The following is a 12,900-nucleotide window of genomic DNA, read 5'->3' on the forward strand; positions in this document are numbered from 1 at the left end:
TTGAGTGCGTACCCTAACACCAAGTCATCATTGGAAGCGCCACCCATTGAAATACCGCCCTTATCAACGTGAACCCAATGCAGTAAAGAGGGGCACATAGGCTAGGCTGCAGCTTCAAGCCTCAACACCAAAGTAATGTAAGAATAGTGGTTTTTGACAATTATCAAAGGTGTTCAGGGGCCGATTTCACAAAGATCTAAAATTGATCGTAACTACAAATCAATCGTAGTTGCTTAGTAAAGTGTGATGTCACAATACAAATCACTATGGTGATACTGAAAATTTGTGTTGCGATGAATTTTATTGCTTTGTGAAATCGGCCCCAGTGCCTTTAATGGCAGTGGACACTATTGGTAATTACTCAAAATAATTATTAGCATAAAACCTTACTTGGCAACGAGTAACGGGGAGCTGTTGACAGTATAAAACATTGTGAGAAACAGCCCCCTCTGAAGTAACATAGTTTTCGAGACAGAAGTAATTTTCCACGAATTTGATTTTGAGACCTCAAGTTTAGAAATTGAGGTCTCGAAATCAATATCTGAAAGCACACAACTTTGTGTCACAAGGGTGTTTTTTCTGTCATAGTTATCTCACAACTCCGACGACCGACCGAGCTCAAACTTTCACAGGTTTGTTATTTTATGCATATGTTGAGATACACCAAGTGAAAAGACTGCTCTTTGGCAATTACCAATAGTGTCCACTGTCTTTAACAATAAATTATATTTCCTGGGACAGAAAGAGAAACACAAAGCTTTCATTACTCTCTTGCAACTTGGATGACCAATTGAGAAAACATTTCCACAGATTTGTTTAAAGCCATTGGACCCTTTCGGTAAACAGTATTGTCCAAGGCCCACACTTCTTGTATCACAACTTCTATATCAAATAACAAACCTGTGAAAATTTGGGCTTAATCGGTCATCGGAGTCGGGAGAAAATAACGGGAAAACCCACCCTTGTATCCACGCGTTTCACTGTGTCATGACATGTGTTTACAATAAATCCGTAATTCTCGTTAACGAGAATTGATATTGTTTTACTGTTTTCTCAAAAAGTAAAGCATTTCATGGAATAATATTTCAAGAGAAGTCTTTTACCATTACCTTCTGTAAACCCTGTAAGTTATTTGTAAATCTGTGAACTTTAAAAAATTTTTCTGTACCGAAAGGGTCCAATGGCTTTAAATGGTTGAGATACACCAAGTGAGAATACTGGTCTTTGACAATTACCAAAAGTGTCCAGTGCCCTTTCCCGAGACAGAAAACACGAGGCTGAAAATGAGGTTGACTCACATTTAAAAGAGGACACTATCAGAATCGGCTGAAAAGCAAATTTTGTAACATATTTTTTATTGTCATTTTAATAATGAATATGACTCTTACAAGAACTTCTGAAGTAATTGAACTAAAACGCAAATTACTTATTAAGAAAACCAAGACAAATCAGACAGCACCACTGAGCACCACTGTTAGGGCTCTCAATTTAAAGAAGCTTAAACCATAAGATAACATAAAATATATTTTAAAAAAAATAACGTAATAGTTAAACACAACTGCAAATAATGGAGTAATTTGTGATCAAATTGGGTCATTAAAACAACTGAAATGCACACTTTAGCAAAGGCCCGACAATTATTTTATGAGTCTCTCAAAGCAAGACATAAGATGTTCAGGCTTGGAGTCTTAGATGGATTAAATATTGCAGCATCATCATCTGTAGACCATAACGAATATGTCGTCACCATTCAAATACCTGCCGTACAACATGGCGTCTGTTGGCGTGTGCATGCGTGGGTAGGTATCCACTTTCAAACCGGGGACCTATAACAAAAGGGACAATAGGTCCACGGTTGCTATCACAAAGGAAATCATTGTGGTCCCCGGTTGCTATCACAAAGAGTTGAACAAAGGAGGGTCCATGATTGCCGGTGTTACACCCTTGTGTGTGTGCGTAAAAATCAAACCGTGAACGCTGCGAGCTTCTTTCATGAACGCATTTAGACGCCCATACATCCTGCCCTTCAAGATGGTGACTTCCATAGCAACAAAGGAATTATTCGCTACAGTCTATACACATTATGCACATGACGTCATTTCAAAAGTAGGCCGCCTTCACCTACAGGTCAAAAATAGGCTGTTCATTGGCCAGTACTGTGGTTGTTTTGTCTCCTTTTTTCCTCTAAGATGGCGGCTGGATGACGTCAATGCATAAGGTCTATACAAGGGAGTCATATTTTAAATGCAGTGACCTTTGACACTGTTCAACCCCGATCGTCTGAAACTCGTGGACGAACGTGAGGAAGAAGAACATACCAGAGAATGCTGTAGCCCACTCCGACATTGCACTGACATCCTTGAAGATAGAGCGCTGAAATCAAAAGAGAACGATCACTGGCTAGAAGAGAGCTTAACTTTATAAAAACTATTGCAAAAAAAAAACTATTCAAACTTCCTAAACAACACCCCCCAATTATGGTAGTATAGTTGCTCTAATGACCAAAATGTTGCCCAATAAGCCATTTGCAAGTTAGACTTGAATAATGTCCGGTACAATGACTCGCTTAGTTACAATGCACCGCTTACATTTGAATTCCTCCTCGGACTATTGAGACAATTGCTACGCAACGCGATTAGGGGCAAGGTTACTTACCAAATCTTGCGGAAACCCTCCGTATTCACCCAACACATCAAACAAGGCAACTAAATAAAAAGTCAAGTCAAGGTTTAAAATAATTTCAGCTTATAAACTTGCTAAGCACAAACCAATTTGATATTTAAGCACGACAAAGTTGAAAAGTCTAAAATAAGTTTCCGGATAATGCCTAAAATCGGGGGGTTCTTCATGACTAGAAAGTGTTTTAAAGTTTGCTTTTCTGAGAATCCTTTGCTTCTCCACCAGAACAAAACAAATGATAAAATTACAATCCTCTGAAGTATGAATAAAACCCCCCATCTTAGATTAGTGAAACGCTTCAGTCTGAACATCAAGGACATTCAAATGTCGAGTTGAAACCAACGGTTCTTTTCAGAACCACCCCAACTCATTAGAGATAGTCATAACATGGTGTTACCGCAAACCTTTCTATGTCGTATTTCCACCATGCAAAGTTTCAAATCCTACTTAAGGACGTTCAACTCACTAAAGGCCTGTGTGCTTCGTTTTTGAAAGGGAAAGGGCACTAAGGTTTTTTTTCTTGGTGAAGGGCACTCTAGAGCATTTCAAGGGCACCAAGGCTATGGAAGCAATGGACCCTTCCCATGAAATATGCTAATTACATTCATGCATGCGTACAGACCCTGTTGGTTGGCAAACACCATAAAGTTGTGCACTAAGCAGATGCGCAATCGCGTCTGCGTCACGCACCCATTAGCCGTATACAAAACAGCGCGATGTTCCCTCATTTTGCCACCCAAAACGTTAGTGCGCAAGCACTATGTGCAATTTACATATATTTCATAGGAAGGGTCCATTACCTTCAATGCCTCCATGAAATATCAGGCCTGTTACTGTGGGCTTTGCAACTGGACAAAAAATGAAACAAATAACCTCTGCTGCCTGTAAGAAACACACTGCCTAGGACAGGGCTTTTATGATGAACATTTCAAAAGGATACATGAAATCATGAAGAGAAGGGTTATGATGGACAGCGACAATCGTAGACGACTCATTGGTAAAGAGCTGTGCTGAGGCGTCAGCTTGAAAGAAATCCATGTCTGGATGAACTCGAAAATGGTACCCATAATGAAGCACATACTCGCTCCAAATATGTGGACAATGTATATATTGGTTATCTAAACAAATGAAACAAACACACAAAGAAAACAGTCACAGCTTAATACAAGAAAGTCTGAACATGAGATCCTGCAGTCGATTTCACCAAACTCAGCCTAACTTACGATTAATCTTGGGACTTACGACAAGCCTCAGCCTTGCACTGTAGCATGTAAACCTTAAGGCAGTGGACACTATTGGTAATTACTCAAAATAATTATGAGCATTAAACCTTATATGGTAAAGAGAAAAGGGGAGAGTTTTCGAGAAAGAAGTAATTTTCCACGAATTTGATTTTTAAACCTCAGATTTAGAATTTTAGGTCTCGAAATCAACCATCTAAACGCACACAACTTCGTGTTACAAGTGTGTTTTTTCTTTCATTATTATCTCGCAACTTCGACTACCGATTGAGCTCAAATTTTCACAGGTTTGTTATTTTGTGCATATGTTGAGATACACCAACTGTGAAGACTAGTCTTTGACAGTTACCAATAGTGTCTAGTGTCTTTAAGGATGTTTCTAGAGACAACCTATACCTCAATGCATGCTGCATTCCAGTCATACCCAAAGCTGTATCCACTAATTCAGACCCAACCTAACGATCAGCTTACCTGGAAGTTTGCCACAATGCTCATCCCCAACACTGCCAAGGATCCGAAGAAGAATCCCCCTTTATTCCATTTTAGAACGTTCCATGGGACCTCAGGGTTGTAACCCTTGACCTGTTTATAGCGGGTTAAAGCTGTGGCAAAACCTGAGTAGGGGAAAAAGAAAATAACATTTTGATTTTGTTGACTACACAATAATAATAATACTAGTGGCTTCTTATAAAAAGTTTAAATCCCTCACTCAGTGTGCTTCAGCATTCTATTTTTCCATGCAGAGCTATACATTTTGAAGTACGAGACATATTTCTTTTCATAGTACCTAATGACCCATTTCAAATCTTGGATGCGCCATTTTGGTGGTCAATGTCAACGTGTGTTATTCAGTGAAGTGCGCATTTGTAGGAGACGCAGCGTTTACACGTAAGCCTATTGACCACCGACATGGTCCACAGTTGCTATCAGAAAGGAAATCATTGTGGTGAGCGTGGCATCAGTCGCCGCGTGTGACGCGCGTGCAAGGGGTCAATTAGCAAGGATTGACAAGGTGATCAGCTGTGATGCAATTTCCAGCCAACCTAACCAGGAACACTGGCACTGTTTAGGATAAGTGCACTTAGTTATTTTACATGCATAAGCCAACACACATGACCTTTGGCTTCAGTCCCACCCGAAGGAGACTTCATTAATGGTTAAGAGTCTTGCTTAAAGGCAGTGGACACTATTGGTAATTACTCAAAATAATTATTAGCATAAAACCTTTCTTGGTGACGAGTAATAGGGAGAGGTTGATGATATAAAACATTGTGAGAAATGGCACCCTCTGAAGTGCCATAGTTTTTCGAGAAAGAAGTAATTTTCCACAAATTTGATTTCGAGACCTCAGATTTAGAACTTGAGGTCTCGAAATCAACCATCTAAACGCACACACCTTCGTGTGACAAGAATGTTTTTTTCTTCCAATCATATCTCTCAAGTTCTATGATCGATTGAGCTCAAATTTTCACAGGTTTGAGATTCATCAACTGTGAAGGCTAGTCTTTGACAATTACCAATAGTGTCCACTGCCTTAAGTGTCACTGCCGGGACTCGAATTAGGGGCCGCAGTGATGGAACTCACCGAAAAATGCTGCAAGATTGAGAAATTGACTGAATATACAACTTTCAGGCGGTGTAGTTCCATCGTCACTATGGGATAATAAATAAAATAATAAATATTCAATAAATAACTAACAAAGTACATTAAAGGCACTGGACACTATCGGTAAATATTCAAAATAACTTTAAGCTTAAAACCTTACTTGGTAACGAGTAATAGAGAGCTGTTGATAGTATAAAACATTGTGAGAAACGGCCCCCTCTGAAGTAAAGTAGTTTTCGAGAAAGAAGTAATTTTCCACGAATTTGATTTTGAGACCTCAGAATTAGAGTTTGAGGTCTTGAAATCAAGCATCTGAAAGCACAAAACTTGTGCTGCAATGGAATTTTTTCATCCATTATTCTCTCGCAACTTCGACGACCAATTGAGCTCCAATTTTCACAGGTTTGTTATTTTATGCATATGTTTAGATACACCAAGTGAGAAGACTGGTCTTTGACAACTACCAATAGTGTCCAGTGTCATTAAAGCTTAAAACTGACGAGAGCCTTGATGGGAAATAAGACACTTGATCATTTTCTCTGTAACGCTTTGTTCTGACAAACAATGGACACACAATGTTTTCTTGCTTAGGAAATGTTTGTGCTTAGCAGCTCTATGAAATTGGGCCCTGGAAACAAGAATGTTCAGTTTTTATGTTACAACCAAACTAAGGACAATGTGTTTACATGCTGAAAATGATGAACGTTTTTTTGTACTGCAAGTTCTCCTCTCTCACACAAAGGATTAAAGACACTGTACACTATTGGTAATTGTCAAAGACAAGTCTTTTCACTAGGTGTATCTCAACGTATGCATAAAATATCAAACCTGTGAAATCTTGAGCTCAATTGGTCATCGAACTTGCGAGATAATAATGAAAAAACCAAAAACACCCTTGTCGCACGAAGTTGTGTGCTTTCAGATGCTTCATTTCGAGACCTCAAATGAATATCTAAACTTGAGGTCTAGATATCAAATTCGTGGAAAAGTACTTCTTTCTTGGAAACTACAGCACTTCAGAGAAAGCCGTTTCTCACAATGTTTTATACTATCAACCTCTCCCCATTACTCATGTTGAGTAATTACCAATAGTAAACCTTACTTGGTAACGAGTAATGGAGAGCTGTTGATAGTATAAAACATTGTGAGAAACGGCCCCCTCTGAAGTAAAGTAGTTTTCGAGAAAGAAGTAATTTTCCACGAATTTGATTTTGAGACCTCAGAATTAGAGTTTGAGGTCTTGAAATCAAGCATCTGAAAGCACAAAACTTGTGCTGCAATGGAATTTTTTCATCCATTATTCTCTCGCAACTTCGACGACCAATTGAGCTCCAATTTTCACAGGTTTGTTATTTTATGCATATGTTTAGATACACCAAGTGAGAAGACTGGTCTTTGACAACTACCAATAGTGTCCAGTGTCATTAAAGCTTAAAACTGACGAGAGCCTTGATGGGAAATAAGACACTTGATCATTTTCTCTGTAACGCTTTGTTCTGACAAACAATGGACACACAATGTTTTCTTTTGTGGCAGTAATCGTGGACATATTGCCCCGTTATATTGCTATTGCTGCGAGTGTCAGGAAAAGTACATGCAAACCACAAACTTCTCGTTATTTCCTTGTTCCTGACATCTGGAACTACAATATTTGTTTAACTTATTTCACAACACATCTACAATCAGCTTACCAGTTGTCAAAACAGGAGGAACAGTGCCCAATTTTACAGAGCTGCTAAGCACGAAAACTTCCTTAGCATGAAATTTCTTCCTTGATAAAAACGGGATTACCAACCAATTAATTTAAAATTGTTGCATATTGCTTGTTACTAGTATTCAGTTTTTGTTTACTTATCCTGAAAATCATGTGGAAATTTGGTTTGTAATTCTGTTTTTTTTTTTCAAGGCAAAAATTTCTTGCTTAGGAAATGTTTGTGCTTAGCAGCTCTATGAAATTGGGCCCTGGAAACAAGAATGTTCAGTTTTTATGTTACAACCAAACTAAGGACAATGTGTTTACATGCTGAAAATGATGAACGTTTTTTTGTACTGCAAGTTCTCCTCTCTCACACAAAGGATTAAAGACACTGTACACTATTGGTAATTGTCAAAGACAAGTCTTTTCACTAGGTGTATCTCAACGTATGCATAAAATATCAAACCTGTGAAATCTTGAGCTCAATTAGTCATCGAACTTGCGAGATAATAATGAACAAACCAAAAACACCCTTGTCGCACGAAGTTGTGTGCTTTCAGATGCTTGATTTCGAGACCTCAAAATTAATATCTAAACTTGAGGTCTAGATATCAAATTCGTGGAAAAGTACTTCTTTCTTGGAAACTACAGCACTTCAGAGAAAGCCGTTTCTCACAATGTTTTATACTATCAACCTCTCCCCATTACTCATGTTGAGTAATTACCAATAGTGTCCACTGCCTTTAAGCTTACTACTCACTGGTTTGTTCACATGAACACTTAATCGGCTCTACATGTACCAACCCCCATCTAATTTTAACCCACCCGGCCACCACGCTTAGAAATCTTGGCATGATTTTGCACAATTGATTGTGAAACTTGAAATCCAGCCAAAAGACTTCTTCCTCAAAATCACATTTTAGTGCATGGACCTTTCTATTGCAACTCACAGCCCTGGGTTTTTACAAGGTTGGAAAACCACAGGAAGTCAAAATAAAAGCAAAACATAGCCACAGTTTTGAATAAATGTTACACAAACTATACATAGTCCTATATTAAAAAAAAAAAGGGTTGATTTTGGTGACAACATAACTAACCATGGAATGTAAAAAAAAACAGTTTTAAAAACATAGCAACTGTTACGAATCGAGGGATGTTTGCAGAAAATTTAAAATTTGGTCACAACATGAGTTATGCCATTAAAGGAACATGTTGCCTTGGATCGGTTGAGTTGGTCTTTGAAAAGTGAGGGTTTATAACCGTTTGTTATAAAATGCATATAATTTGTATTTGTATTTGTATTTGCACACATTTATTTCATTGCTGCCCTACATTTAAACTTACACATTTTACAAAGTTTTATAAATGTATTCAAATTATGAGTAGTTTACAGTAATACTTAGTATCTGAAAGTTTACAATGATTTAGATAGTTATATTAGGAAGCTTTTAAAGCTTTTAAAATTAGAAAGATGTTTTAAAGTAAAATACAATGATCAACACACATTTGCCTCGAAGTTGCGTGGTTTTCCTTTTACTTTGCGAACTAACACCGTCGGCCATTTATGGGAGTAAAAAATTTGACTCCCATAAATGGCCGACCGTGTTTGTTGACGAGGTAAAAGGAAAACCACGCAATTTTGAGTGATACTTGTGTGGATCATTATATTCTACTTCTAAAATATCTTTCTAAACATAATGCATTTTATAACAAACGGTTACAAACACTTTTCAAAGACCAACTCGACCGATCCAAGGCAACGTGTTCCTTTAAATGTTTTGCTAACAATCGGCCAGCCACATCCAGCACCATTTTTAGCAACAATGGAAAGGTCTTTATGCTGGGGAGGGGGGGGGGGCCTTGTGACAAAAGGGCTTTGTACGATTAAACATTGTGGATTGTGCAATAAAAATCTGCAAACGGTGAGGGTAATTGCACTTTATCGGAGTGGGTAATTGAATGGGACTGGATCAAGTTTTTAAAAAACATCAGTGAATTTTTTTTTTCACAAAAAGGTTGTGTTGGTTCAATAACAGATAAATAAACTATAATGGAGCTACAGTAAAAAGATGGAAAATACCTTATTGATGGAAATATTGGCTTGACGTGACCGAGTGCAACAGCTATACAATACCTGCAAAAAAATAATTTCAAAAGTTCCTTAAAAAACAGTTATTTGACCCCCTAACCTACCTCTGAGCCTAATTTGATAGAGCTTCTTATGATCACAAAAAGTAGCTAAGCCAACACAAATCCATAAATAAGTTACCAGCCCAAGTGACAATTTGACATTACAATTTGTGACTGTGTCGTGTTTTGCCCTTGGCAGAATTTGGTTGACAATGATTTAAAAAATGACTTCTAGATCAGTTACTTGAATGACCTTCCTTACCTACTCCTACGCCTTATTTAATAGGCTTAAGCACAAAAAGTAAGCTAAGCCAGCACAAATCCATAAAGATGTTACCATGCAAATTACTAACTTAACATTACAGTTTTTGCTTTGGCCTTGGCAAAAAATCGTTTAACAATTTTTTTTTTCTTCTCGAAAGCAGCTCTATGAAATTTGCCCCTGGTGGGTGGATTTTCCTTTTGAATCATTGATTTGTTCAACACTGAATGGTTTATATGTGTATGGTGGTTAGGACTCTGAGCCAACTGTTTAGGGGCCATTCAGATTATCAGAAAAGTCAAGGTTAAACAAAAATCAACTTTGTTTCTCTCTTTAAAAAAAAAATTGTTTTGACTCGCCCTGTCAGCCACCATACCAGTGATTTTGATGTTTAGATTGAATGGCTTCATATGAGAATCAATACACTGAAGAACTGATATTTGATATAATAGGGCCTATGTCTTGATCAACCAGATTTTTTTAAGGTTTCCAATATCGGTAGTTTTCAATGGCTTTTCCTGGCTAAAAGGGTTTGGATACTTTTTGTTTGAAACAAGACACAGATTTACTTTTAAATTACTTGGTTTAAAGATTATGATAGCAGGATGCTTCCCTTCAAATTTTACTTGCTGAGGTGCTGTAGCTTTTGGGAAATTAGGAAAACATTCCACAAAAAAAAGTTGTCCTCTCAAGGAGAGGAAATTTATCTACAAAAAGTACCCAACGGCTTAAACGAACAACCTTAATTGAAGGTTATAGTCAGGAATGTTTTTGTTTTTCTTCAAAAACTTTAACAAGTTAAAACAGTCATCCTGGTACCCAGCACTGACAATACTCACGGTATTATAATAGAAAGACTCAAGAAGAACGCAAACAGTAGCGGCAACCAGCTAAGATCAAAAGAGAGCCAATTCCTCAGTGAAATAAAACTCTTCTTCTGTGGTACACTCTGTAGGCTGTAGGGGAAAAAGAAAGAAACAAAATAATTTGTGTTCAACTTTCCAAATATTACCCTCAAAATTCCTTAGAATACTAAAACTCTTCTTTTACGGTACACTCTGTAGGCTGTGGGGAAAAAAGAGAGTAAAATTTGCTTACAACTTCCAAATTTACCCTCTCAGATTTGATTTAGACTGCACATGGACTCCACAAAAGGAGATGACAAATTTGCTTAAAGTCACCTGGAAATAGAATTTGTTTTCTTTCAAACATAAGAGTATATGCTTACGAACAATAAAACAATTTTTTTAGTAATTGTTTGTCACGATTTATATGTTAAAAAAATATATAAAGTTGTTTGGGGGGCTGACTCCGCCTACCCCTTTTGTGACACCATTCGAGGCAGACTTTGCCTGCAATGCGTATAGTAAACACACGTGCAAAGTACCTGTACGTCCAAGTCGTGAGTTGGTACATTTCAAAAAGTGTTTTTCTGCATTCAGCAGCAATACACCTGGTCGGCATTGCCGGAAAAAAACATTTTTTTTTTTTTTTTTAATCGTACAAACTCACGACTTGGTCCGTACATGTACTTTGCAATTGTGTTTACTCTACGCATTACAGGCAAAGTCTGCCTCGATTGACGTCACGAACAGCGCCCTCTCGGATCGGGGTCTACTCTTAAATTTGTAAATAACATAAGAACTGATTTTTTAAAACCTTAGTTAACTGTTTATTCACATTCCACTCATCAAAACACATATATTAGTGACAAAAGCTTTATTTTGAAAAAATACCACTTTCAGGTGACTTTAAAACTTCCAAATTTACCCTCACAAATTTGATTTAGACTGCACATGGACTCAACAAAAGGAGACGGTTGTTTAAAACTCACAAATTGCACATTGAGTCTGAATAAAATATATTTTACAGTCTAACCACCGATTCTTTTCAGAAACAACAGTATTCAAAAGATATATATTCACACAGTGTTACCGCAACCATTTCTTCAGTTATAATTCCACTATGATCTTGTAAGCACAAAATCTTGCAAAGCACAGAAAATTATTGCTAAGCAGAAATTGGTTACGCAAAAAAAAGTACCTAAAGTTAAAATTGTGGAGCACAAAAATTTGCTTAGCATGAAATTTCTTCCTCGATAAAAACAGGATTACCAACAAAATTTCCACATGATTTTCAGGATAATCAAACAACAGCTGAATACCAGTAACAAGAAATATGCAACAAATGGAAATTTTGTTGGTAATCCTGTTTTTATCAAGGAAGAAATTTCATGCTATTAGCAAATTTTTGTGCTTAGCAGCTCAATGAAATTGGGCCCTGGCCATGGAAAGCAAAAAACAACTACACCAGCCCGACCACCCCAATTCTCACCAGTTGAAAAAAATCCAATGCTTTGCATACACGGTTTGAATTTGACGGGGAAATCCCACGGCCACACGACCGGAAATGTTGTCTACGATAGCACTATAGCAGGCCAAGAAACTGTTTTTATAAATACACAGAGTTTAACTTTTGAACTGTTTAAATTTAACAAGTAAACACGAACAAGAGAGAGAATATTTTATCTCATTTGTATTCTATACTCTTTAATATTAGACCATGGACTCTGGATCGAGAAGGACTGAAAGTCAAACACTTGAACAAAAACATAAAATCACGAGTTAACTGTCCCTGGTATAGTGTAGTAAAATCTCTGGCTTGGCCCTGTGTAATTTACGAATTGCCAGACCACGAGCAAGTTGTCTAGAATTATTTGAAACTTTTAACCGAAATACCTTTTTAATTGAAGCAGTAGGTCTGTAGAATCGAAAGTTGTAGTTGCCTCACTTCCCAGTTTATCGTTCTCCATTTCACCAATTACTCCCCTTATGTAGTTTCAAAAACAGAGTTTCAGTGAAGAGCAAACACTAAACACCAAAATGGATGATGCTAAAATAGCGGTCAGTTTGTTGTCGTGTCTACAGCGTGCAAGAATGGGACGTAGTGAAGAGTGACCAGTAGATCAATGCTTGGTGTAAACTGGTTCCGGGGTCAGGGGAACAGTTAGTCCATGGAGAGGTACACAAAGAATTGGTCCTCGTAACAAGATAATCGCAGTCTTTTAAATGAGCAATATCCAGCTATTAAATTTCTGGGTAATTCCCCGCACCCTTCACTCTAAGCCCCCGCACCAAAAACACGAGACACGTGACAGCAGCTGTTGGCTGCGCGCACCGGCGTCCTTGAATTCTTCTTAGAATTAAAAACAATGAACGAATTTCTTCGTTGGAAATGGGCCTTTATCAGTTTTTATATCATGAAGTGAAAGGCATTGTGCATTTTT

General features: G+C 37.6%; 1 protein-coding gene across 1 annotated transcript; it reads right to left on the reverse strand.

The window, feature by feature from the left end:
* Nucleotides 1–1,349: 1,349 nt before the first annotated feature.
* On the reverse strand, nt 1,350–12,737 carry LOC139953943 (DNA damage-regulated autophagy modulator protein 1-like). Its single transcript, XM_071953555.1, has 8 exons — nt 12,353–12,737; nt 10,454–10,570; nt 9,303–9,356; nt 5,506–5,573; nt 4,392–4,534; nt 3,620–3,797; nt 2,656–2,705; nt 1,350–2,373 (listed from the first exon to the last, which is right to left on the reverse strand). Exons 1-8 carry the CDS (start codon nt 12,424–12,426, stop codon nt 2,221–2,223), a joined length of 837 nt encoding a protein of 278 aa, XP_071809656.1. The 5' UTR covers nt 12,427–12,737; the 3' UTR covers nt 1,350–2,220.
* Nucleotides 12,738–12,900: the final 163 nt, after the last annotated feature.

Source organism: Asterias amurensis, chromosome 22 (genome assembly GCF_032118995.1).
Source record: "Asterias amurensis chromosome 22, ASM3211899v1".
Taxonomy (NCBI): Eukaryota; Metazoa; Echinodermata; class Asteroidea; order Forcipulatida; family Asteriidae; genus Asterias; species Asterias amurensis.

Bases quoted from the DNA above. Each gene is read 5' to 3' on its own strand.
- LOC139953943 (XM_071953555.1), bottom strand. From the start codon at position 12,426: ATGGAGAACGATAAACTGGGAAGTGAGGCAACTACAACTTTCGATTCT. The intron at 2,706-3,619 runs GTATCCTTTTGA...CTTTTTATTTAG, and splicing joins CCTTCTCTTCATGATTTCAT to TTGCCTTGTTTGATGTGTTG. The intron at 2,374-2,655 runs GTAAGTAACCTT...TTTTGATTTCAG, and splicing joins GAGGGTTTCCGCAAGATTTG to CGCTCTATCTTCAAGGATGT.